General features: G+C 37.0%; 2 protein-coding genes across 2 annotated transcripts; both read left to right on the top strand.

The window, feature by feature from the left end:
- The first annotated feature begins 493 nt into the window (after positions 1 to 493).
- Positions 494 to 19105, top strand: mmp11a (matrix metallopeptidase 11a). The gene is made up of 8 exons (XM_084389956.1): positions 494 to 722; positions 7701 to 7951; positions 11113 to 11256; positions 12360 to 12493; positions 13475 to 13692; positions 14382 to 14586; positions 15709 to 15972; positions 18095 to 19105. Exons 1-8 carry the CDS (start codon positions 612 to 614, stop codon positions 18211 to 18213), a joined length of 1446 nt encoding a protein of 481 aa, XP_084246082.1. The 5' UTR covers positions 494 to 611; the 3' UTR covers positions 18214 to 19105.
- Positions 19106 to 19514: 409 nt separating this feature from the next.
- Positions 19515 to 23526, top strand: derl3 (derlin 3). The gene is made up of 7 exons (XM_084389882.1): positions 19515 to 19860; positions 20608 to 20673; positions 20779 to 20852; positions 21024 to 21117; positions 21634 to 21829; positions 22410 to 22500; positions 22606 to 23526. The coding sequence occupies exons 1-7, from the start codon at positions 19771 to 19773 to the stop codon at positions 22736 to 22738; spliced, it is 744 nt and encodes a 247-aa protein (XP_084246008.1). The 5' UTR covers positions 19515 to 19770; the 3' UTR covers positions 22739 to 23526.
- Positions 23527 to 23678: the final 152 nt, after the last annotated feature.

Raw genomic sequence — 23678 nt, 5'->3', positions numbered from 1 at the left:
GCATTTATTCTGCATAACTGCTTGCAATTATGAAATAATGATGTGCATCATATTTCCATGTGCATCGTAAAAACGCGGATGTTTAGGAAAGTGCTGCGGCAATTTTTTGTGCCATCTAGTGGTTAAGAGGAGAATCAAATCAAATGCGCCTTTGTATGTATTGTACAAATGTACAATATAGCGCTAACCAAATAGATTATTCTACAGTTTCTTCCCCTGTAAATATCTACATCAAAAATATTAGTCTTTCCCTAAAATGTTACACATTTAGAGAACACGCAGGTCTAGTGGAAATTACATTTGGAAGTTATCCAAATCTGACCGAATTAGGGAGTTTTCGTATGCACTAGATTAGGCTGCAGGCTATTGATCAGCTCTCTTCAGAGGCAAGAGTTAAAAGTCACGTGGTGAGACAGGGCAATATTGTCACTCCGGCCCATAAGAAAAAAAGCCGGTGTATTTGAGGAAAGAGAACAAAGAAATCGTTGCATATAAATTACTGCAGTCTCCGCAGCAGCAGCAGTCGCACAGGCATTGCGCGAGTTGTTTGCACCGCTACCTCCCATCGCATTTCCACTTCCAGCAGTGGAGCTCGAGGATACAGGAGGAGGATGCGGGTCTCCGGGCTTCTGTCAGGCGCTTTCGCTCTGCATGTGCTCCTGACCGTGAGATGCATGCCTTTGCATGGGGGGCGAGGACTGATGAAGCACAAAGAGCCCCCGGTGAGTTTATTAATGCCAGTACTCTTATTTCATACATTCGATGTATTGTTTCGTTCCAGCTCTTGAAAACCGGTATGCTGCTGTTAAGTTATTTTACGTTTTACCGTTGTAACTTGCCACAAAGTTTTAAAGTTTGAGTTTTACTTGAAAAAGTCTAATAATATGCTTTTTATTTTACTTTCATGTAATATGACAAATAGGGCAACATTAACAAAGCTAAGTTTGTTGAGATTTGGCTTGTTACCAGACTTTATACATAATCATCATAATCATAAATTGTAAAACGTCGTCTGAAGCCATACAGTTACGAGCCAGAACCTGTTATTTTCATCTGGGATTGTTAACGTTTTATGATTCAGGATTAGTAAAGAATGCTTATGAGAGCAAGTTTGTCTCATTTAACTGTTTAACTGCCATTAAATGCTGTATTTTCCATCAATTTAAAATATACTAACAACCTTACTGTGCCACACATTTGAAGTGTTTGCTTGCTTAATAAAATTACATAATCAACAAAAATGACCTAATTTCTATTTATGCCCCGAAGTGTTTGTTTGCTTATTACAATGACCTAATCAACCTGTAATCATAATCTAAGTAGCCTACTGAAGGCAATTGCTTGTTGTATTTATGATGACTCAGGTGTAAAATTTATATATAATGCTGTCAGTTTGTTCCCTCGGCGATGACAAAAGAGCGAGGGATTGTGCAGGCATGGGCAAGTTTGTGTTTCTGTGCCATCTGGAGGGTCACACACTCCCTCTCTCTCACACACGGATGCATAGCCTACTGTAGAGAGAATTTAGGGAATGTGATAGCCTGCTCAGAGAAACCGCACTGTCCTTGTTCCTGTTACGATCATTTTGTACTGGAACTGTGCTATTTAAGAGCAGTTTTATTGGGTCTGTTGGTGCTTATGTAATATATTGGGTTAATTTAATTTTTTTGGAAAAATTAAGCCTCAATTTGGTGCAATGTTTATATGATTAAATTTTAATAAAGTTTTATGTATGATCAAATTAGATACTGTGTACAACAGAAATGTAAATCAGAGCCTTATGTGTTTGGTCATCTTGAAATGATCTCCATCTTAACTTAAGACTGCATGGGAAATTGTATACTTATGCAATTTGTCAGTGAGTGTTTACGTCATGTCTGTAAATTAAGAAAAGATTTGTCCGGTCCGGCTCCTATAGTGCGTGTATTGTGCAGTAGACTTGTGGTAGTGGCTTAAAGATTAATTTTTTTGTGAAGAAAGCCGGGGAGTTTTGATGTCACAGTGTAATGTAATGTAATGACTTTCACTCTCATAAAATCACCTGCAACCAAGGGTACACTGCAAAGTATCCGCTTAGAATAGCAGAGATGAAGCCAAACTCACAAAATTTCAAAAACAAACCACTGGAGGGCCAAAAGTTACATATTGTAAAATTAAAAGTTTCTGCAACACAGCCTCTGAAGTGTAAGTGAAATCACCTGCAAACCAAACAGCATTTCCATCACAACACAAGGAACATTGTGGTTTACGTATATTAGTCAAGATTATAAGGCTCACTCACCTTAACTTATTGGGTAAATGCCCCTGCTGTGATTTTGGCAGGGTCATTCAAGGAAAGCATGATATCAGTTTCATGACTTCCTGAATGTGCCAGACCAGGAATATGTGTGTGTGGGAGAGGGCGAAAATAGGTTTATGTGAATAAACCAGGTGCCAAAATCCTTCAAGCATTGGCCCAAACTTTGAAACATTTACTACAGCTGGTAGATATAGAGGACTGAGCTGCTGGGGATAAAGTTTAACATGAGCACTGGTGCATAAACAGTATCTGGGAGCTTATCACTGAAAGCTACTTGAAAGTCTCCTTTAGTCCTGCACTGGACCGCTCATCACTCCCAAAGTCAGCTGCAGCTTCTAGGGGATTTACCTGTGAATATTTGTTCAAATGGTAATCCTTTAAAGCTTCATTTATCTTGCCATGAAGAGTTGTGATATGTTGGTGTGAGGATTAGCTTTTCTTCTACTCACCCTGTCTGATGTCTGTAAACCAAATTGGACAGTGACTCATATCTTTGATCCTGCACTCTAACCATCCAAAAAGTATTTATTGGGTCAAAAGGCTCATTTAAGTACTTTTGATAAATGTGCAAATATACTGAATCATACATATTCCAACATACACCATGATCCTTTTACCTTAATTTTTACTTAAAGTAGTTATCTTTTAAGGAGACCAACTCAGTTGTTCGTGAAATAATCTTGCTTTATGAGTTAAATGTGATTTTTGCATGACTAGTCATTAAACTGATAAAAATAATAATTGTTTCCAAACATTTTTCCCAAACAGTCCTACGTCTTCCAGTGGTTGCATAAATAGAATGGGGAAAAAAATACATTTTTTGATCATTTTGGGTTTAAACTTAGGGCTTGAATCACTTTAAAGTATTAGCTTAGAATCCCTGTTTTATACTGAAAGTGGCTTGTACTTTCAGTTAGTTGAAAGCAATGAGAAAAATCCTAACAATGAATCCATTATGCAACAGAACTTGATATTTTTTTGCAACATAATTGTCCCATATTCACACAATATCACTCTTTCTTATCAATCTTCCTCAACAAAGGTTTCTGAGTTCAGATATCATTAACCCTTAATTTGGTGATTCTGGATCTCTGTTGTTGTTTTGCAGTAATCTAGGGCATAGTTCTGGGAAACAGCACATAGGGGCAAACAAGATGCACTCAGATGCACCATGTCAGGTCCTCTTATCAGGATTTCCCCTGTGCTGGAAGCACGTGTGAACACAGGAGAGAGGCGGGGGGACGTGGGAGCTCTAGGCTGTGTTCTATGGGAGTGAGGCTCAAGCACAGACCTCCACTGGCAAATCTAACCACACATGAAAGGAGACAGGAGCATTTATAACTTGGCTTTGTCCGGGGGGCGTATCTGAAACATGAATTAAGTCGAACTATACAGGCAAAACGCTGACTCTAAATATTTCCAGCATTAAAAAATGAATCAGAAAGCATTGTTGGCTAGCTTTCAAACTTTCTGAGACAAGTTTTTTTCTCCCTGTCTGATGTCTGTGAACCCATTAACCACTGACCCAGAATTTTGATCCCACTCTAAAAGGTATTTTCAGTAGCTCTAGGGTCAGACGGTTCATTTAAACAGAGTTGATAAAAGTGGACAGCCACATTCTCACACATATTTCAAAATTCACTCTGATCTTACAGTAAACCCATAGCATTCCTTTCTATGGCCCGCTTGGTTTCCATTTTGTGTATATAAAGTGCAATTTTGTTGCTTTAATCTCTTCGGACATTTAATGAAATAAACTGCTTAAACATTGGGGATTGTGTTTTGGCAGAACATCAAGGCACCTTGGGCAATGCTTTCTCTTTAGATTACACACACAAAAAAACAACCTATTGTGTTGACTTCATTCCCCCCTGCATAGTATAGTCAAATGTGTCCCAACTTGCCCTCCATTTTTGAGAAGTGGATCATACACATAAACTTTGAACTGGAGTTCTAAAAACATGCATTGTAAATGAACAATGCAGAAAGCACCTCATCTTTGTGTGCGCCAGATGTGGAATGTGTGTGTTATTCCAGCATAATGTCCGATCTCTCCCACTGATAGGTCAGGAGTCATGATGCTGTCAGATGTTATGATGAGATAAACAACTGAGAAAATAATAAATTTAATCAAGCATCTGCTTTGAATTTGACTTTGTAGCCAGTTTGGTCCGTGACATTTGATTGAGGGTAAGTGCTTAGCGTAAATATTTTAAATGAAAAAAGATAATGCCATACACTTTTAGAATATTATTAGAAGAAGAATATTTAGATGAAATATATGTCTGTGATTATAGACGTTTCATGAGCTGTAGGTGTATTTTGTGAAGGCAACATACATACATTTCTAAGAACTTGACATATGCATTTTAAACTAGAATGTTTCTTTTCTTTATTGTGGACACCCTGTATACAGTAAGCAATACCTGCAACTTAATCCAAAAAACAAAGAGCGTAATGAACCTGAACTGTCTGTGCACATGTTTGAAATCAGTGTGCTGGTAGAAAGTCTCGCTCAGAGACCAGGGCACATTCCATAGTTCCTGCTGGGCATTGTCTCCAATATAGCAGCTCTTGCTCACGCATGAGGAGTCACCGATGAGCCTCCGTCCCTGGGAGAGAGACACAGGGTCACAGAGGGGAAAACGTTTAGCCTGTTTGCCGTTTTTTTGCAAACGTCCTAAACATTTAATAATATGTTGTAAACCAGTCGGGGGAAAAAAACAAGGGCGCCAACAATCTTGTCAGGACTGTGCTTTTTTTTTCTAGTCCAAAGGAAGACATAACGATAACATAAAAGTCACATTGTAAAAACTTAAAATCTTCAAATTGTAACATTTTTCACTTTTTGAAATACATTTTGGTTCTTATGATTTTATGTAAGTATTTAGACATCTGGGGTTGGTAAAAGTGGCTAAAAGTCTAGACTGTAAATGAAAGCTGAAACATCCTGAAGTTTAAAACCTCTGTAAATGCCTAAAAAATTCTGGCTAAAAGCACCACCGTGCTGCCCAAGGCATTCTTCTCTGTCTTTAACGCCCATGTTAATGAACAGCCATTTCCTCCAAAGTATGTTTAGGGACACTAAGCAGTCCATCCGCAATCATATCTCACAGTTAGTAAACAGCATCAACCATGGGAAAAACATGATTTTTCTTTTTCAATTCAATTCAATTCAAATTTATTTGTATAGCGCTTTTCACAATACACATTGTTTCAAAGCAGCTTTACAGAAAGTGCATTTCAGAAATGTACATAGAAAAATAAAGTTATAAAGTGTATAAAGTATAAAGTGTCCTATGTGTATAAAGTAAAGATCCTAATCTGATCTTTTGTATCAGATTAGGTCGGCTTGGCTTGTTTGTTTTTATTTAATGTTCCTTAACATAATTTATGTTCATTATCATGAACTGCTTCCTTGCCAAAGGGTCAGTATGTAAAAAAAAAATATATATATATATACACTCACCTAAAGGATTATTAAGAACACCTGTTCAATTTCTCATTAATGCAATTATCTAATCAACCAATCACATGGCAGTTGCTTCAATGCATTTAGGGGTGTGATCCTGGTCAAGACAATCTCCTGAACTCCAAACTGAATGTCAGAATGGGAAAGAAAGGTGATTTAAGCAATTTTGAGCGTGGCATGGTTGTTGGTGCCAGACGGGCCGGTCTGAGTATTTCACAATCTGCTCAGTTACTGGGATTTTCACGCACAACCATTTCTAGGGTTTACAAAGAATGGTGTGAAAAGGGAAAAACATCCAGTATGCGGCAGTCCTGTGGGCGAAAATGCCTTGTTGATGCTAGAGGTCAGAGGAGAATGGGCCGACTGATTCAAGCTGATAGAAGAGCAACTTTGACTGAAATAACCACTCGTTACAACCGAGGTATGCAGCAAAGCATTTGTGAAGCCACAACACGCACAACCTTGAGGCGGATGGGCTACAACAGCAGAAGACCCCACCGGGTACCACTCATCTCCACTACAAATAGGAAAAAGAGGCTACAATTTGCACGAGCTCACCAAAATTGGACAGTTGAAGACTGGAAAAATGTTGCCTGGTCTGATGAGTCTCGATTTCTGTTGAGACATTCAGATGGTAGAGTCAGAATTTGGCGTAAACAGAATGAGAACATGGATCCATCATGCCTTGTTACCACTGTGCAGGCTGGTGGTGGTGGTGTAATGGTGTGGGGGATGTTTTCTTGGCACACTTTAGGCCCCATAGTGCCAATTGGGCATCGTTTAAATGCCACGGCCTACCTGAGCATTGTTTCTGACCATGTCCATCCCTTTATGACCACCATGTACCCATCCTCTGATGGCTACTTCCAGCAGGATAATGCACCATGTCACAAAGCTCGAATCATTTCAAATTGGTTTCTTGAACATGACAATGAGTCCACTGTACCAAAATGGCCCCCACAGTCACCAGATCTCAACCCAATAGAGCATCTTTGGGATGTGGTGGAACGGGAGCTTCGTGACCTGGATGTGCATCCCACAAATCTCCATCAACTGCAAGATGCTATCCTATCAGTATGGGCCAACATTTCTAAAGAATGCTTTCAGTACCTTGTTGAATCAATGCCACGTAGAATTAAGGCAGTTCTGAAGGCGAAAGGGGGTCAAACACAGTATTAGTATGGTGTTCCTAATAATCCTTTAGGTGAGTGTATATATGCAGGTAGTACACTACCGTTCAATAGTTTGGGGTCGGTAATATTTTTAAAGGTTCTATACAGTTATCTGGACCACACGTGACCACAACCTCTCTTGGTTGGTCGTAACCCCTGTGAAGGGTAGGTTTAGGGGCGGGGTTGGGGTAGGTCATCACATGTGGTCCGGATAACCGTATAGTACCTTTTTAAATGTTTTTGAAAAAAGTCTCTTATGCTCACCAATGCTGCATTTATTTGATCACAAATACAATAAAAACAGTAATACTCATGTTATGACAAATTTAAAATAACTTTTTTGTAATTTATTCCTGTGAATTTTTGTCACATGATCCTTCAGAAATCATTCTAATATGCTGATTTGGTGCTCAAGAAACATTTATTATTATTATCAATGTTGAAAAAAGATGTGCTGCTTTTGTGGAAACAAAAGGATTCTTTGCATTTATTTAGATTAAAGATCTAGATTATTTATTTAGAAATCTTTTGTAACATTATACATTTTTTTACTGTCACTTTTGATCGATTTAATGCATCCTTTTATTCTTAAAAAAAAAAAAATCTTACTAACCCCAATTTTTTTATCAGTAGTGTCAACTTTATTCAATTCATTGAGCTTGCGTTAAACTTCACTTACTCTCACAAGAGCATTACAACACACTGTCCATTGTTGTCCATTACCAATAAGTTCAGGTCTTCCATCTTTCCATAACAGAGTTTGCCACAGATTCCTCATTCGCTCTCTGAGAAGAGGAGAGACAGGGTCCACCTCCACCACCCTCAGGACACCTTTAAACCTCAAGCAAAGGGTGAGCCGCTCAGGAACAGCTCTGGGGGTGTAGGTCCACTGCGCTGTGGCGTCCCAGACTACCCCGACCAGAGAGAGGTGCATCTCAGCAGACACCCCCGACAGAAACGCTTTGTGATTTTTGGAGGACGCTGGCCAAAAACTGGCCTCACTTACAAGTAAGGTGTACAAGAAAACTAAAAATGTTTAAAATATATATATATATATGTATGGGGGGGGGGGGGGGGGGGGGGAGATAATTATTAACATCATGGATATTAATTGTATGATTTCATTAATATTCAGTAGGTGCTTTAGATCTACCTGTTATTCCATTCACTCCATAATAATATCAATAATAGATAAATAAAAACAAGTGATTAAAAGTTTGTGGGGGCATGTTGCATTAGTATAGGTTTATTATATATTAACGGAAATAAAATATCTAAAACTTTAATGGCAACATTTCTTCCTTTAATTTAGTTCAACTTGATACAAAAAATAACTCAAACTTAAACTGAAATAAAAGTTTTACTGAAATCAAACTATACATATAAAAAAAAAAAAATGACAATGACAATGACAACAAAATTACTAAAACTTTAACCAAAATGAAATAAAAAATATAAAAGTATCTCAGTCAGGGATACTAAAATAACAGTGATCCCATATTGGTTAAGATCCCTTAAAAAAATTTTTTTATGTTTTATAATTTATTATTTAACAACAACAATAATCATCATAATAATAATAATCCTGATAGCTTTCTAGAATTGTATACAATGAATATTGTTATGTGAGAAATTGCTTTTGTTCCTGTCGCTTTGGATAAAAGCATTTGCCAAATATAAAATAATAATAATAATACCTATTATTATTTAAAACGCACAATTATTATTGTTATATTATTATTGTAATATTAAAAAATTTCATCATTATTATTATTATAATCACACACATTTTAGAAAAGGGTCTTTTTTATTGTTTTGATGATTGTTGTCCAACACATTTACGTTCTTTAACAAAACACTTAGCTTCTTTTTTTTCTTCTTTTTTTTACTTTTCTTTGTGAAGAATAATAAGGTCCAGATCTTTTCAGTTGCTGCATCTCAATTCACATACTTATACTACATACTTTTAGGGCGTAGTATAAGTAGGCGAATTGAGACGCAGCAACTGAAAAGATCTGGACCTTGTTTAAACCTTGTGAAGAAAAAGTAGATACTTTTGAGTGTGTAGCAAAAAAGTGCACAAGCTTTGGGACATACCATCACATCATACATTTACGTCTTTAACAGTTGCTCTCTGTCGCATCCTGTCACAGTAAACTGGCCTGTCAATCATCTTGTCACAATTAAAATCCTTTCATTATTATTTCCTACCGTATCGGAGAGAAATGCAGTTGCACGTTGATCTGCAGTCACGGGTCTTCCATGCAGAGAACTCTTCTCATATTAATGCATAATGATGCATTTAAAAGTTAATGGCAAAACGGATCTTGATAAAAGTCCACATTGTTATTGCAGATCAAATATAACATGGATAACATTTTTCTTTTTTTATCAGGTTAAACTCAAACCTCTCACCGTAGGCCGTGCATATCCACCATTCTTTGTAGTTTTTTTAACACTTTTTGCTTGTGTTTGTAGTTCCTCCTCCAAAGCGCAATGGGTTGTGGGCAATATTAGCCTTTAGAGTGAGCACGGATCCACACTTCGAAAATCTACCGGAAATAGTAGACCATCCGAGGACTTTTGACATACTCTTTTCAACATACAATGCTTTGGGACACTCTTATTCTAATCTCACATACTATTTAGGATGGATATGGACATTGGGATGCAGGGAGTGTTTCAGAGCCTTTTTGTTTTCAACAAAAGAGTAATTTCCCCAATTTTTTCAATATCAGAATTAATAGTAATGTTTATGCACTGATAGCACATTCTATCTCTGTTCTGATCATACCTAAGCAGACAGTTTATGTGGAGGAATGCAGGGGCATTATAGTCAGACCTGTGAGAGAGAAAAGGCCCGTCTTTGAAAAAGAAAGTAATCAGCCACATTTGTACAAAAATCTATTCACAGGCAGCACAGTGTGGATGTATCCGGCGGAAGATGTATACACTGTTTTCTTTCTATGGTCGTGTCGCTCTGGATTGTTCTTTGTGTAACAGTTTTATGGCTGAATAGTACAAGGGTGTGTACAATGTGGATTAGAATGGGATAGTATAAGATAAACTAGATGTTTACATTGAAATATAGTATATATATATATATATATATATATATATATATATATATATATATATATACATAATGGTTGTGATTTTGAATATAATTCACACAACGAAGGAGAATCAAAATAAACTTTAATCACAAACACTCATGGAACTTAAATACATGGAACAAAGGGATCTAATTAGGAAACAGCTGAAAAGAATGACTAATCAAGGAGACTAACAAGAACTCAGGCAGGCAGGAAACATAACAGAATATATGTGTTACAATATAGTCATAGTAATGCTATTGTGAATTTTTTCTTTTGCTATATTGGAGCATATAAGAACACAAAAATATATTTGTTGTAGTTTCCATTCTCTGCTATAAAAGTTTACCCAACTATGAAGACTTGCGCTTCTGAGAACCCCAGAAATGGGAAAAGCATAAACACAAGAACACAAGCATAAAAAAATGCTATCAGAAATTCTAAGCCGGAGGGGCTGAATGAATCGAGACACATTCCATGCCACAGACAGGTGTGTGGGCCCTCTGATAAAGCTTGGCTTCCTTTATTAAAATGCGCATTTCTAAATAATCTCCGATACAAGTAGAAACAGCGTTCTAAGTTCCTGTTAACTTGAACTACACAAATTATTACTGCTGTTCAACACAAACATTTGAAGAATGCTCAATTAAGTGCTCACATTTGTGTGCAGGACTATAATAAAAAGTTAATCATGCCCAAAGTAAGTGAAGATCGAGAACAGTCTTATGTGATACAGTGTCTGAAGTTACATGATTCCTGGTGAGTTCTGCTCCTGTCAGAGAACTGGGTCATAAAGCTGCACACATAATACCACTACAACCGCAGTTTCATTATGCTCATAAAATAACCAATCAGAGCACATTATGAGGTCATGTGACATGCTCACCAGACAGATGCCTATGGTGGTGAATAATAAAGATGAATCACTGGTGGTCTCTGATGTGGGTTTGTGTCGGTTGGTGGTCCAGCAGTGAAAGACCGGTGGTCTGAAACACAATGTGTTTATGCAGGAGCAAAAGTGATCACATGTTTTTTGTTGATAAACTTTGAGCATTTCTTAAATTCTGTGTTCAGGATCCAGCGCTTCCCGTGGCAGATGAGCGAGGATAAAGTGAGGCGGGTTTTACAGGAAGCTCTCAAGGTCTGGAGTGATGTCACGCCTCTCACCTTTACTGAGGTTAGCAACCAAGAGGCCGACATAGTCATTGACTTCACAAGGTAAAAAAAAAAAAAACACCTTTCACTATGCAACAAAAATACAAAGTGAAGGATTGGGATTTGTAATTTTTGCTTTAGGTCTCCCAGCTCATCTTTATCTTCCTAAACCACTAATAAGACTTCATAGTGACATCAGTTGGCATAAATGCAGTACCATGCAAAATCATGTTCTCTGTTACAGTTATTTCTGAAATACCCTCTTCATAGATGTATTTGTCATCTTTGATTACTTTATCCTGCAAACAAAGTGTCCAATAATACAAGCATTACAAGATAAAGTGAGTATTAGTATAGTATTCAGTATAACTATAATATAGAATGATAGTATAGACCAGCACATTATAATAAAGTACAAAACAAGTAAAGTACAGATGATACATTATAGTACAGTGCAGTATAAATATGGTATATACAGTACAGTATAACATACACTACCGTTCAAAAGTTTGGGATCTGTAAGAATTTTTTATATTTTTTAAATAAGTCTATTATGCTCAACAAGGCTGCATTTATTTGATCAAAAATACAGTAAAAATTGTATTATTTTGAAAAATGTTTTCTATTCTTTATCTGTTTTCTGTTTGAATATATGTTAAAATGTAATTTATTCCTGTGACGGCAAAGCTGCATTTTCTGCATCATTACTCCAGTCTTCAGTGTCACATGATCAGAAATCATTCTATTATGCTGATTTGCTGCTCAAGAAACATTTCTTATTATTATGAATTTTGCTGACAGTTGCGTAATATTTTTGTGGAAACCTTGATAAAAATAATTCAGAATTCTATTAGGAATATAAAGTTTAAAAGAACAGCATATATTCGAAATATAAAACTTTGCTAAACTTATAAATGTCTCTACTGTCACTTCTGATCAATGCATCCTTGCTGAATAAAAGCATTGGTTAAAAAAACTGACCCAACTGGTAGAGTGGTGTCCATTCTGCTGGACATGCAATCTCAAGATAGCAGAATAAAATAGCTTTTTCTTGACCCCTGATATTCATTTTAATTTCATGTTTTCATATGCATGTGTTTAGGTATAAAACTAAAGAAATTAATATATGGAAAAACGTTACATTATTACTATATATCCTATATTAGGTACTGGCATGGTGATAATTTGCCATTTGATGGCCCTGGTGGGATCCTGGCTCATGCTTTTTTCCCAAGGACGCACCGGGAGGGAGACATTCATTTTGACTATGATGAGTCCTGGACGGTGGGCAATGAACTTGGTAAGTGGTAAAGATAAAATCCTCATCTTACTGCTTCACTGCCTGCCACTTTCTTGGAAAACTGTAAATCCCTGATACAGATAACACATTCTTGGGATCAGTAAATCAGTGAATGTATCATAGATTATGCTTTCAACACGCCTATAAAAATTACCTGTAAAGTTCTGATTCATCTCTGAATCGCTTTGTGCAGACAAGCAGAAAGACTTTTTTTAAGACTTTGTGCAGACAAGCAGAAATTATTATTATTATTATTTTTTGCATGCACACAAATCTCAAACACGATCCACATTTCACTGATTAAACCAATCAGACTGATTTCTTTTAATCATTCGAGATGTGACGTGTGTGACCATAAAAGTTTGTTTTAATGTGTAATGTTGCTTAAAATACATTTTAGCTGTGTCCGAAACTGCTCACTCGTTCACTCATTCACTAATCCCTATATAGTGTATGGCATTTGAGTGCACTATATCTGCAAGGAGTGAACGAAATGAACGAAACGCGCTCAGTCCTCTCCGCATTGGATTGTGAGAAATAGTGCTTCAGCTAGTGTACATCGAATGTACACTCGAATTCAAAGTAGTGAACGAATGTAGGGAATGATGTCGTTCACTCAGAATTCGGACACCACTACAAAATAGCCGACACCCGATATAGTGCACCATATAGTGGATAGGGAGCGGTTTCGGACACAGCTTTTGAGTTCAGCACCTCAGTGAGATGTCATGACAGACATAAGCAGGGGCAAAGTCTCTCATTCCACACTGAGAGCAACACTCAGCTGTTGGATAAGAAAGCCTCTCGGCATCCTGCTAACGTTTACATCATTACTACAGAAACTGATGTAGAAGCACCAGATACTGACGGATCAGAAGAGATTAGAAAAACAAAATGACAGTCATTCCTTAAGATCACATTTGAAAACCAAATCAGATTTGTGTGGAAAAAAAAAGGATAATTTCATTTGTCATCCTACAGGAACAGACCTCCTTCAGGTGGCAACACATGAGTTTGGCCATGTCCTGGGTCTACAGCATTCTTTGGAGCCTGGGGCCATCATGTCCCCATTTTACAGCTTCTCCTATCCTCTCCAGCTCAGTGAGGATGACAAGAAAGGGATCCAATACCTCTACGGCCCCCGACCGCAAGCCCCGCCCCAAGTCCCTATGGAAACCAATGAGATTATCACCAGTGCAGTGAGTCGCCGAACGCATCATCCCACTTCACAGTTTATCTGCGGTCAATTACACTTGAGAAATTATTTTTAACATTGAAAAGAATTAAATGAATGTCAGCAGCAACATCAACAGCATAATGTTTATTATGAACAATATTGGTATTTATGGTGGTAAATACCAATTATATCCGTAATATTGGAGGTTATGGTGAGGCATTTAAAATAGAAGTGAATGGGGCCAATCCGTTAATGTTAAAATACTCATTATTTCATTAGTATAGACATAAGATGTAAACAATTTGTGTTAACATATCACATTTTAATGCGAAAAAACATTTACTAACCTTTTCTGTGTGAAGTTATATCCAATTTTACAACTTAAACTCTAAATTAATAGTCCTAAAATTACAGCTCTACAGCTCAAATAATACAAATTTTAACAGAATTAATGTCATTAATAATTAATCTCCATTGTAAGTGCTTCACTTTAACCTCAATTTTTCCATTTCCTTTTCCAGGGACAGATTATAATTGTAATTTTTTTGTGGTAATAAATGTTATTAATATTATTGTATTACAATTGTGTTATTGTATTATACCAAGATTATTCCTAAAATATGAAGTATTGTAAATTAGTTTATCAATATGCTCCCTTTATTCTCACTCCCGTTATTCCATCTCCTCTTCTCCCGCTGTCATTGTCTGTAGCCTGACGCTTGTCAAACAGATTTCGATGCTGTGTCTATAATCCGTGGGGAATTGTTCTTCTTCAAGGCCAGCTATGCCTGGCGCATCAGGGAGGGCCGTCTGCAGGCGGGATACCCTGCCTTGGCCTCCCGGCACTGGAGGGGCATTCCAGAGAAAATAGGCGCCGCCTATGAAGACAAAAAGGGCAATATCTGGTTCTTTGAAGGTGAGTGAGTGCAACACTGGTGGCTGACTGTGGTGATTTGTGGTTGGAGGACAGGATCAGACAGGCCTGGTTATGTACATATCTATGGTGACTGGTGGTGCGGTACTTCCCCTTGACCCATATATGAAGCATCCTGAATTGTGCCTCTAATGCAGGGCATGATAAAACATGACCATGAAGAACAAATGCTACTAACAACAGAAACATACACTTGTGTTGTGCAGTGCAGTATCTAAACAGAATTGTACGCTGTAGGTTTGTTACTGTTGCTGAGATGGTACTTTCTCTGATTGAATTTCACTGATCTTTACAATATTGAGAATTTGGTTGAAATTCAGTGCATTTAGACTGGTTCATAGGTTCAGTCAGGTTCAGTCAGTCAAACATGGGGTACATTATAATGCTGTAAATGTACTTCATTTTTTCTCCATTAGAGGGAGCAACTGTAACTGACTCAAGACAATTTTATCTTGAATGTCTTAAATTCACTTTTTCATAATACTTTTTCATGTATTCTATTGAGATTCTGTCCTTTTAAAGCTTTAGAGGGCTATATAGTACATTTTTATATTGATTTATAGGCTAACTCCAGCGGCAAAAATATCTTCTTAAGCCATCTTAGAATATTGATCATTCAAAAGGCTAAATATATCAGGATTTTGTTGTTATTTTTTTATCACCCAGTGTAGCAACTCATAATGTAATAACAAAGCATAATGTAATAGGTATTACATTATTAATGTAATAAAAATTTTTATAATGTAATAATTTTGTCAAAATGTAATACAATCTTGAGCTCATAATGTGCTAACAATTTTCCAATGTAATAACTATTTTTCACATAATGTAATAGTAATGATTCCAATTGTTTGTCTTGTGTTTTGTAGGACTTTTATGTTGAAGTGTATTCTTAGTTGTCTTTGTTTCTGTGTACTGTTCCTGTGGCCATGTTTGTAGTTTTGTAGTTTTTCCTGTTGATTAATCTTCCCCAGGTGTGTCTGTTTACTTGTTGTCTTGTAAAGCTTGTTTGCCCCTATGTATATATTTACACTGAATTAAAATCACTGAATGAAAATCATACAATAATGCAGTCATATTTATTTCCCTTGTGTCCTGTGTAAGGTTCCAACTACTGGGTGTTTGATGCAGAGCACAAGATAACTGGACCAGACCCTCTGGAGACTATAGGCCTCCCTGTCACGCACATTCAGGCTGCACTGCGCTTAAAGGAGCACCACGGCCCCCATACATACTTCTTCAAGTCAGGAAACTACTGGCGTTTGGATCCCCAAGAGAACAGAGTGGACACAACCTTCCCACGCAGCATTCAGCAGGACTGGCGGGGCGTCCCTGATGAGATTGATGCTGCCTTCCAGGATGATCGCGGTACTTCCAGCTCAGCCTTTTTAATACATATCAGTGAATGTTAATATTAACATGAAAGAAATCAGGTCTCATAAGTTAAGAAAGTTTGTGCGTTTTTAAATTAATTGAGTGTCTGATTCAATAACCCATTTATAAATCACTTGCATCATCTCTGAATGAATCAGCCGTTTTGAACCAATCGTTTTCAATTAAAGCTACACTGTGTAGGATTTTCTCCCATCTAGCGGTGAAATTGTTTATGACTACCAACTGAATAATTACTTTCTAGCCCCTCCCATTCCGAGGGCGTTTTTAACTCCTACGGTGGCCGTATTATTTCAAATCTGCCAGCAGTCGCGAGTAATCTCCCCCTCGCATTCGTCACGGTGCCACTGAGTGTAAAAACGCGAAAGGCGAAGCCTGAATTTCCAGGTATGTCCCTCTTTGGCTAATGTATTTTCAAGATGGAGGCGCAACATGGCTGCCGCCATTCGAGCGACTCGCTCGTATGTATTCTAAATGGCAGATTCTACGTTTACCAGAATACTTGATTAGTTGGTAGAAGTAATTACACATTAATGAGCACATATCATTTTGAAAGAACAAAGTGTTTTTTGCTAAGAATCAACTTAAAAAATTACACAGTGCAGCTTTAAAGGTAGGGTAGGCAATTGACCCTACGCAGGGAGTTTGATTGACAGGCGATCTGACCAATCATAATCCGCCATCCGCCGAATCTGCCATTTTTGTCCGACAAAGCAGTTAGGAGGGTTAGTAGATTAACGTTGGAGGATTTGAACTTGGAAAAACTTGAGTGTACTGACATCTTTCCACAGTTAAAACAACATTCCTTCTTATGTTCATTCATGTTTATTTGATGCTATAAATTAACTAGAAGGAAGAGATGATTGGTTAACGAGCAGCTTTAATTGACTCTACAGCGATCTGTCAGACACAGATTTTCAATACTCGCAATTCCAACTCCTGACTCGCTACAGTGGTTTTAACGAAACAAGATGATTTTTATACTGCCAAGGGCGTGGCGAGCTCGTACCAAGGGCGTGGTGAGCTGGAACCTGCTTACGTCACGCAGTACCGCAACATCCAATAGGAAAATTCAACTGCAGTAGCCACCGTTCAACCTGAAGAGGGCAGCACTCAGACGTTTTTACACCATATATTGTAGAATTAAAACACTTTATACCCAAATGTCAAAAAGTTACTCAAATCAATGAACAGCACTAATAAAGCCCCATTCTTACAGATCATTAACTAAAAAAAGTTGGTTTAGGGTTTAGTTACCCTTTAAAGAGACACAAAACGGTATTTATTGTTTAAATTTCTTTAAAAAATTACCAAATTTGAAAGTTGAGAGTTTGTTTCACATCAAAAGTAACCTGGTCTGTCCTGTCTATCAGCGCGTTGTCAGCGTCCTCTCTGCTGCGTGATGTATTTTTCATTGCGTGAGAACATGGAGTGGCGTGAGAGTGGCGTAGCTTGTCGGACATAGCAACAGTAACTAAAGGGGGCGGGTATTTGCGAACGGTCAATTTCAGAGAGGCAAGCAATAGCAAGCTAGCTTTGACAGCATAAAATACCCATATTTTTGTCAGTATCGGACATCCCTAATCTCAGAACAGTCATATAGAATGTAAATCTATTTGTAACTGAAGCTGCACATGAACGGATGTGACGTATGAACGAAATGACTTCAATGATTTTGAGTCACTTTGACCCAGAAAAAAACATTTTCTGCATTATACTAAGACTTTTTTAGTGGATAAAACTCAAAATATGTTTGTGGGTCGAAGTGACTCAAAAAGATGCAGCAGGTTTCACAGAATAAAGGCACTCATAGCGTCTTAAATCACTATACTACTGATTTACTGTGGTCATTTTCTCATTTTGGTCACTGCTCTGTCAATTGTAATTGGTGAGTGTGACAGACCTCTGACAGAAGAGGGCGATATTTCAGCAGCAGCAGTCGGTGACAGTGGTTTTGAATCAAATTGTTTTGATACATGACATACTAATTGTGCACACTCACTTTACAATTTATAATTGCAGTGTATAAATGCAAAACCGTTTCCCATTAATGCTTTTTCTTGCATGAGATTGTGTAAAACTGTTTTATACTCTACAGGCTTTGCCATCTTCATCAGTCGCCGACAGTACTGGAAGTTTGACCCAGTTCAGCGTAAGGTTTTGGAAGGTTACCCGCGCTACATTGGTGCTGACTTCTTTGGATGTAACATGCCATAAACCCTCAGGAAACATTTCTGTCTCTTTCACCATGTTTTCACACTCTGGTTTGAAGCATACAGTGTAAATTTCCCAACATTTTCATGATGACGAACTGTACTATGTAACCTAAGTTCTAGTTCCCCCAAGCACTTCACCTCAAAAATGTCTGATTCATCTAATTTCTTCTCAGGAAATCTTGCACATCTGAGCTTTGTGAACCATGAGCAGCTATCTGTATTTGTTGTATATCAAACAACCACTGTGTAAGAGGACATAAATACCCTGTTGTTAAGGTGCTAAATAAGGTGCTAAACATGTGTCAGGGATCTTTGCACCAGTTGCAATGTCCGTAACTCTTATCTCGAAGTTTTTACAATTATTTGCAAGTTGTACTGTATCTTAAACTGTGCAGTTTGTATTAATTAATCACACACACACACACACACACACACACACACACACACACACACACACACACACACACACACACACACACACACACACACACACACACACACACACACACACACACACACACACACACACACACACACACACACACACACACACACACAAACAAACACATACACACTATTTTTAAAAACACAAACTCTTGACAGATAAGCATTTGTTTATGATGTTGAGACTGTATGTTAGACTAATATACCGACAGACAAGCTGGCACTCTTCAGTGCAGGACACTGACAATGTTTTAAATCTCCTTTTTTTTAAATATACAAGCTTGGAATTTTTTTCACATCATCTGTATGTAAATTTTTTCTTCTTCTATATTTTCTCAAGTTTTTTAGCTTTTACACTATTATCTTCTGCTTTTCATATTTACTGTGTAAATACTTTTATATAAAATGTGTGTTGTATTTTGGTACAATTAAAATATTCCCAGACCACCTTTCTGTGATCCACTCGTTTATAATTGTAGTTTTATTCATAATTATATTTATAGTTTTATTTGTCATTTTATTTGCAAATGTATTTATTTATAATTTATCATCCATTCATTCATTCGTTCGTTCATTCATTCATTCACTCCTTTAAAATGAAAACAATAAGCTACAAGCAGAAAAAGTTTTGCCCAAAGTGTCATGAAAATTAATATAAATAGCCTACGTTTTATTAATATAACAAATATAGGCCTTTACATTTTTCAAAACATAATTTGTATAATCTATTCATTCACAATTTATAAAAAACAATTTTCATCAGTTACATTTACGCCAATATTCATTACATCACGTCAGCGAAACCGTGCGATCTCATTGGTCCACGGAAGAACAAGAGAATTTAGCTTACAAACACGTGGAGGTGCTGAAGCGACTGATGAAGCCTGGATGTCTCACTCCGCCCCTCATATACTAACACAAACATTATGAACCATTAAGAATAAATAGTAGACGCTAACACTAAACGCGGACATGCATCTATTGATCCCTATCCACACTGAGCTGATCGATTGTTTGTTAGTGTATTGAAATGCGATGTGAGATATAGCTGACTATACGGATAGGCTACACAGTGAAAGTGTGCAGAAGAGTTTAGATACGCCGGATAAACATTATGGCAAACAGCGTTACTCAAGAGTACATGCAGATCCCTGCCGTGACGCGAGCATATACCACTGCATGCGTCCTGACAACTGCAGCTGTGGTAAGTAACCATTGTGTTACATTTCTGAACAACTAGTATCACATGCTGATGATGAGAAGTCAATATGTCTTCAAAATTGTTATTTGCCCAACATAAAGATTCAATGTCAGTGTAAATGCTTAAAGAACCAACATCCTTGTGAAAAAATAGCCTATTTAACTTTAACTGTAACTTCACTTTTTCAAATTTTAAATGTGTTAATATTATAAATAGCCTCTCAACAATGAGGTCATACAATTTAATGTATTATATGCAATAATTAGAAATTAGTGTTTTTATATGAAGGATTGCTTGTCACACCCAAAGGTTAATTTTTCATGGCCATTAAAAAACCTTCTTCCCAGCAAACACATTTACGTTGTGGCAACGTCTGTGGCACGTTGTATTTCTACAATGGCAACGTCGCAGTCTACGTGCTCGCAACATTGTAGAATGACGCGACAGGGCTGTAGCAACGTTGTTGCGCGACATTCAGCAACTGAGAGACGACGTTCTGACAATTAATTTGTTATATTATGCTAGATATAGATATCCCCCATTTAGCATGTTATGTTTTGAGGTTAATTTTTAATTACTCAGATGTTAGATAATTATAAACTTTTAAATATTGCTTAATAATACACACGTTCATAATCATACACCTTCCTCAATTGAAAATTTGATTTAAAACAGTCACCGCCAATGGAACGTTGTGCCAACGTTCTGTGTTTGCTGGGTTATAACTTGATATTATTTTGTGTATTACAGCAACTGGAGTTAATCACACCGTTTCAACTCTATTTTAACCCTGACCTGATATTAAAGAAATACCAGGTTAGTTCCCAAATATCATTGATACATTGCTGCATTCATGACAACAACTTTAACAACAGTATGTAGTCTTTTGTTTTTGATATTCATGTGTCTTGCTTTATGCAGGTATGGCGACTGATCACAAACTTCTTATTTTTTGGACCTCTTGGATTCAGTTTCTTGTTCAACATGATTTTTCTGTATCCTCTTTGATCAATATGAATATTTCTCTCTGTTGGTTGTCTGTGAAATGTTCAGGAAGTGCACACAAAAACACATTCAGAGTTTCACAAGTGTGTTTGCTTTGCATAACAGCCGTTTGGCTCCTGTGCAGCTGTAGGTCATGTGAGTTTCTGTCCTTAACTGAGCAGATATCGGTACTGCCGAATGCTGGAGGAAGGCTCCTTCCGTGGTCGAACGGCAGACTTTGTCTACATGTTCCTGTTCGGTGGTGTTCTTATGACCGTATCCTTCAACATTCATCACATTAAGAACAGTCAAGCATGCATCTCTTCACCAAAACATATATCATGTTGGTTGAATAAATTGAAACTTATATGTTAGTGCACTGCCATTCAAAAGTTTGGGGTTGGTGATAAGTTTTTGTGCTACTTAGTAATTTTTTGTGGAAACCGTGATACACCGAAGTAGATGAATTGTATGGACAACTTTTGTGATGCTTTATGGTGCTTTTATTTTAAATTCATAATTGTCACAAATACTTGAGTTCCAAGCTTTAGTTTCAAACTATGGATTTTTATCTCAGAATTTAAACTTTTTATCTCATGATTGTGACTTTTATGTCATAAATATGACCAATTATTTTCTTGTTTAGAGATAATAGACTTCCACAGGCTGAAGACATGTCAATATAAAGTTTTTTTCTTAAGGAACATTTCATCTTTTCAGGTTATCTATTTGTAGTAATGAATGAAGTTTAGTCTTCCATCCTTCTAATTTCTTTAACTTCGGTATCTATAGCTCTTTGGTCTGTTTGCCAACCTGTTCTTTTTAGGACAGGCGTTCACGATCATGCTGGTTTATGTCTGGAGTAGAAGGAACCCTTACATCCGCATGAACTTCTTTGGCCTTCTCAACTTCCAGGCCCCATTCCTTCCCTGGGTGCTCATGGGATTCTCATTGTTATTGGGCAACTCCATTGTCATTGATCTTTTGGGTATGTCAACTTTTGTTCTGAAATACTCATGATGACTTTTGATGTGATTTTGAATAAACAAAATGATTAAATAATTCACTTGAAATACTTGTAGCTGAAGTTGAAGTGTATATACATTTCAGAAGTTGTCATACATTTTTATATACTCTATACATTGCTGTTCAATAGTTTGGGGTCTATTATTTATTTTTGTCTCTTCCAAAAAAAAAAAAAAGCTCACCTCAGTTGCATTTAATTGATTACAAAAAAAAAAGACATATTGTAAAAAGTTTCTAACAATTTAAAAGAACTGTTTTCAATTTGAAAATATTTAAAAATGTAATTTTTTCCTGTGATTTTTGAATTTTCAGCATTGGTGCTCAAGAAACATTTCTTATTATTATCAATGTTGAAAACAGTTGTGCTGCTTCGTATTTTTTTGGAAAGCATGATACATTTGTCAGGATTCTTTGATGAATAGAAAGTTCAAAAGAACAGCATTTAATTTGAATTCAATTTAAAGTATTAATTTAAAGATTAAAAAAATCTGACTGGTCTCAAATTTTGGATAGTAAACTTTAGTGTTTGTGTATTGATGTAGGGATTGGTGTAGGACACATCTACTACTTCCTGGAGGATGTATTTCCTAACCAGCCAGGAGGCAGAAAGCTTCTTGCCACTCCTGGAATTTTGTGAGTATGACTATAAATGACTATGAAGTTTTTTTTCTTTTAACATTTGTTTGGCTTTAACACAAGAAACAAACAAAATCAGAACTATTCAGTCATGTTTTGCAGTCGATTTTTGTTTGACGCACCTCAAGAAGATCCGAGTTACGCCCCCCTTCCAGAAGATCAGGATGGGGTATCCTGGAATGGACAAGGTGTAGAAGATACTGGCCAAGATCAAAATGAGGAGGATCCACAATGAGAAGAAAACTGAAGGATTCAATACCACTAAGACAGCAATAAACGTTGTCATGCTTTTCAAGTCCTGCTTGTTTTAGTTGGGAAAGTGTATGTCTGCATGTCAAGTTCTGTAAGTCCGAATATTTTGAAGAACGGGACAATGCTTTAACATACGGTCCGCTGTGGATCCAGGAAAGACGGACACTATGGCCATCGTAGTTAAATTTTGCATTCAGTGCCATGCACATCACAAAACAAGTTTTCCTTTGTTATTTTGTTCTGGAAGAACAATGCCTTTCTGTTTTACTTCACACCACATGGTTTGAAACAATTGCCGTATTCTCGTCAACTTCTGTTTAATGAATATTACAAAGTAGTGGTGGCTGGCAGCATTGGAGTTTAAAGAGAAACCATTCAATCTCCCGAACTATAATCCATCATTTTAGAGGGAGTGCGGACGCCACAAGAGGGTATTTTCTTGGATACAATACTGTGGCATATCTCTTTTCCCACAACAGTCAGCGGCGATGGAGGTGGACATTCACAAATGTGCCGACTATTTGAAATGCCAAATTGAACTGCAGACTATGCATTTTCAAGCCTTTGGTCTTTGTTAGCACAGCACCATTGCAAAATACAAAAAGGCTTTGTGTGGTGAAACGGAAATTGTCCGGAAGAGTTTGTACTCCAAAAAAAATTACACTTCTTAAAAACCATGGATATATATGTGCGAGAAGACTTTTATCTAAATATAAATACAAACACTTGTTTGTCTGAAGGCTGATGAATAAAGTTTTCATATTTGCCATCTGTTATTTGTTGGCTGCTTCTGCTTTAAAAAAAAAAAGTGGCTCATATTATTTTTAGATCCATATCTAAAGCACTCGAGTGACTAGTTTGCTAGTTCAGCACACAACAGACTCATTTCATTTCACCCTTGAGCAAGAAACTCTTGGAACAAA

This window comes from Rutilus rutilus (genome assembly GCF_951802725.1).
Source record: "Rutilus rutilus genome assembly, chromosome: 19".
Classification (NCBI taxonomy): Eukaryota; Metazoa; Chordata; class Actinopteri; order Cypriniformes; family Leuciscidae; genus Rutilus; species Rutilus rutilus.
This window is presented reverse-complemented; position numbering and strand designations above follow the sequence as displayed.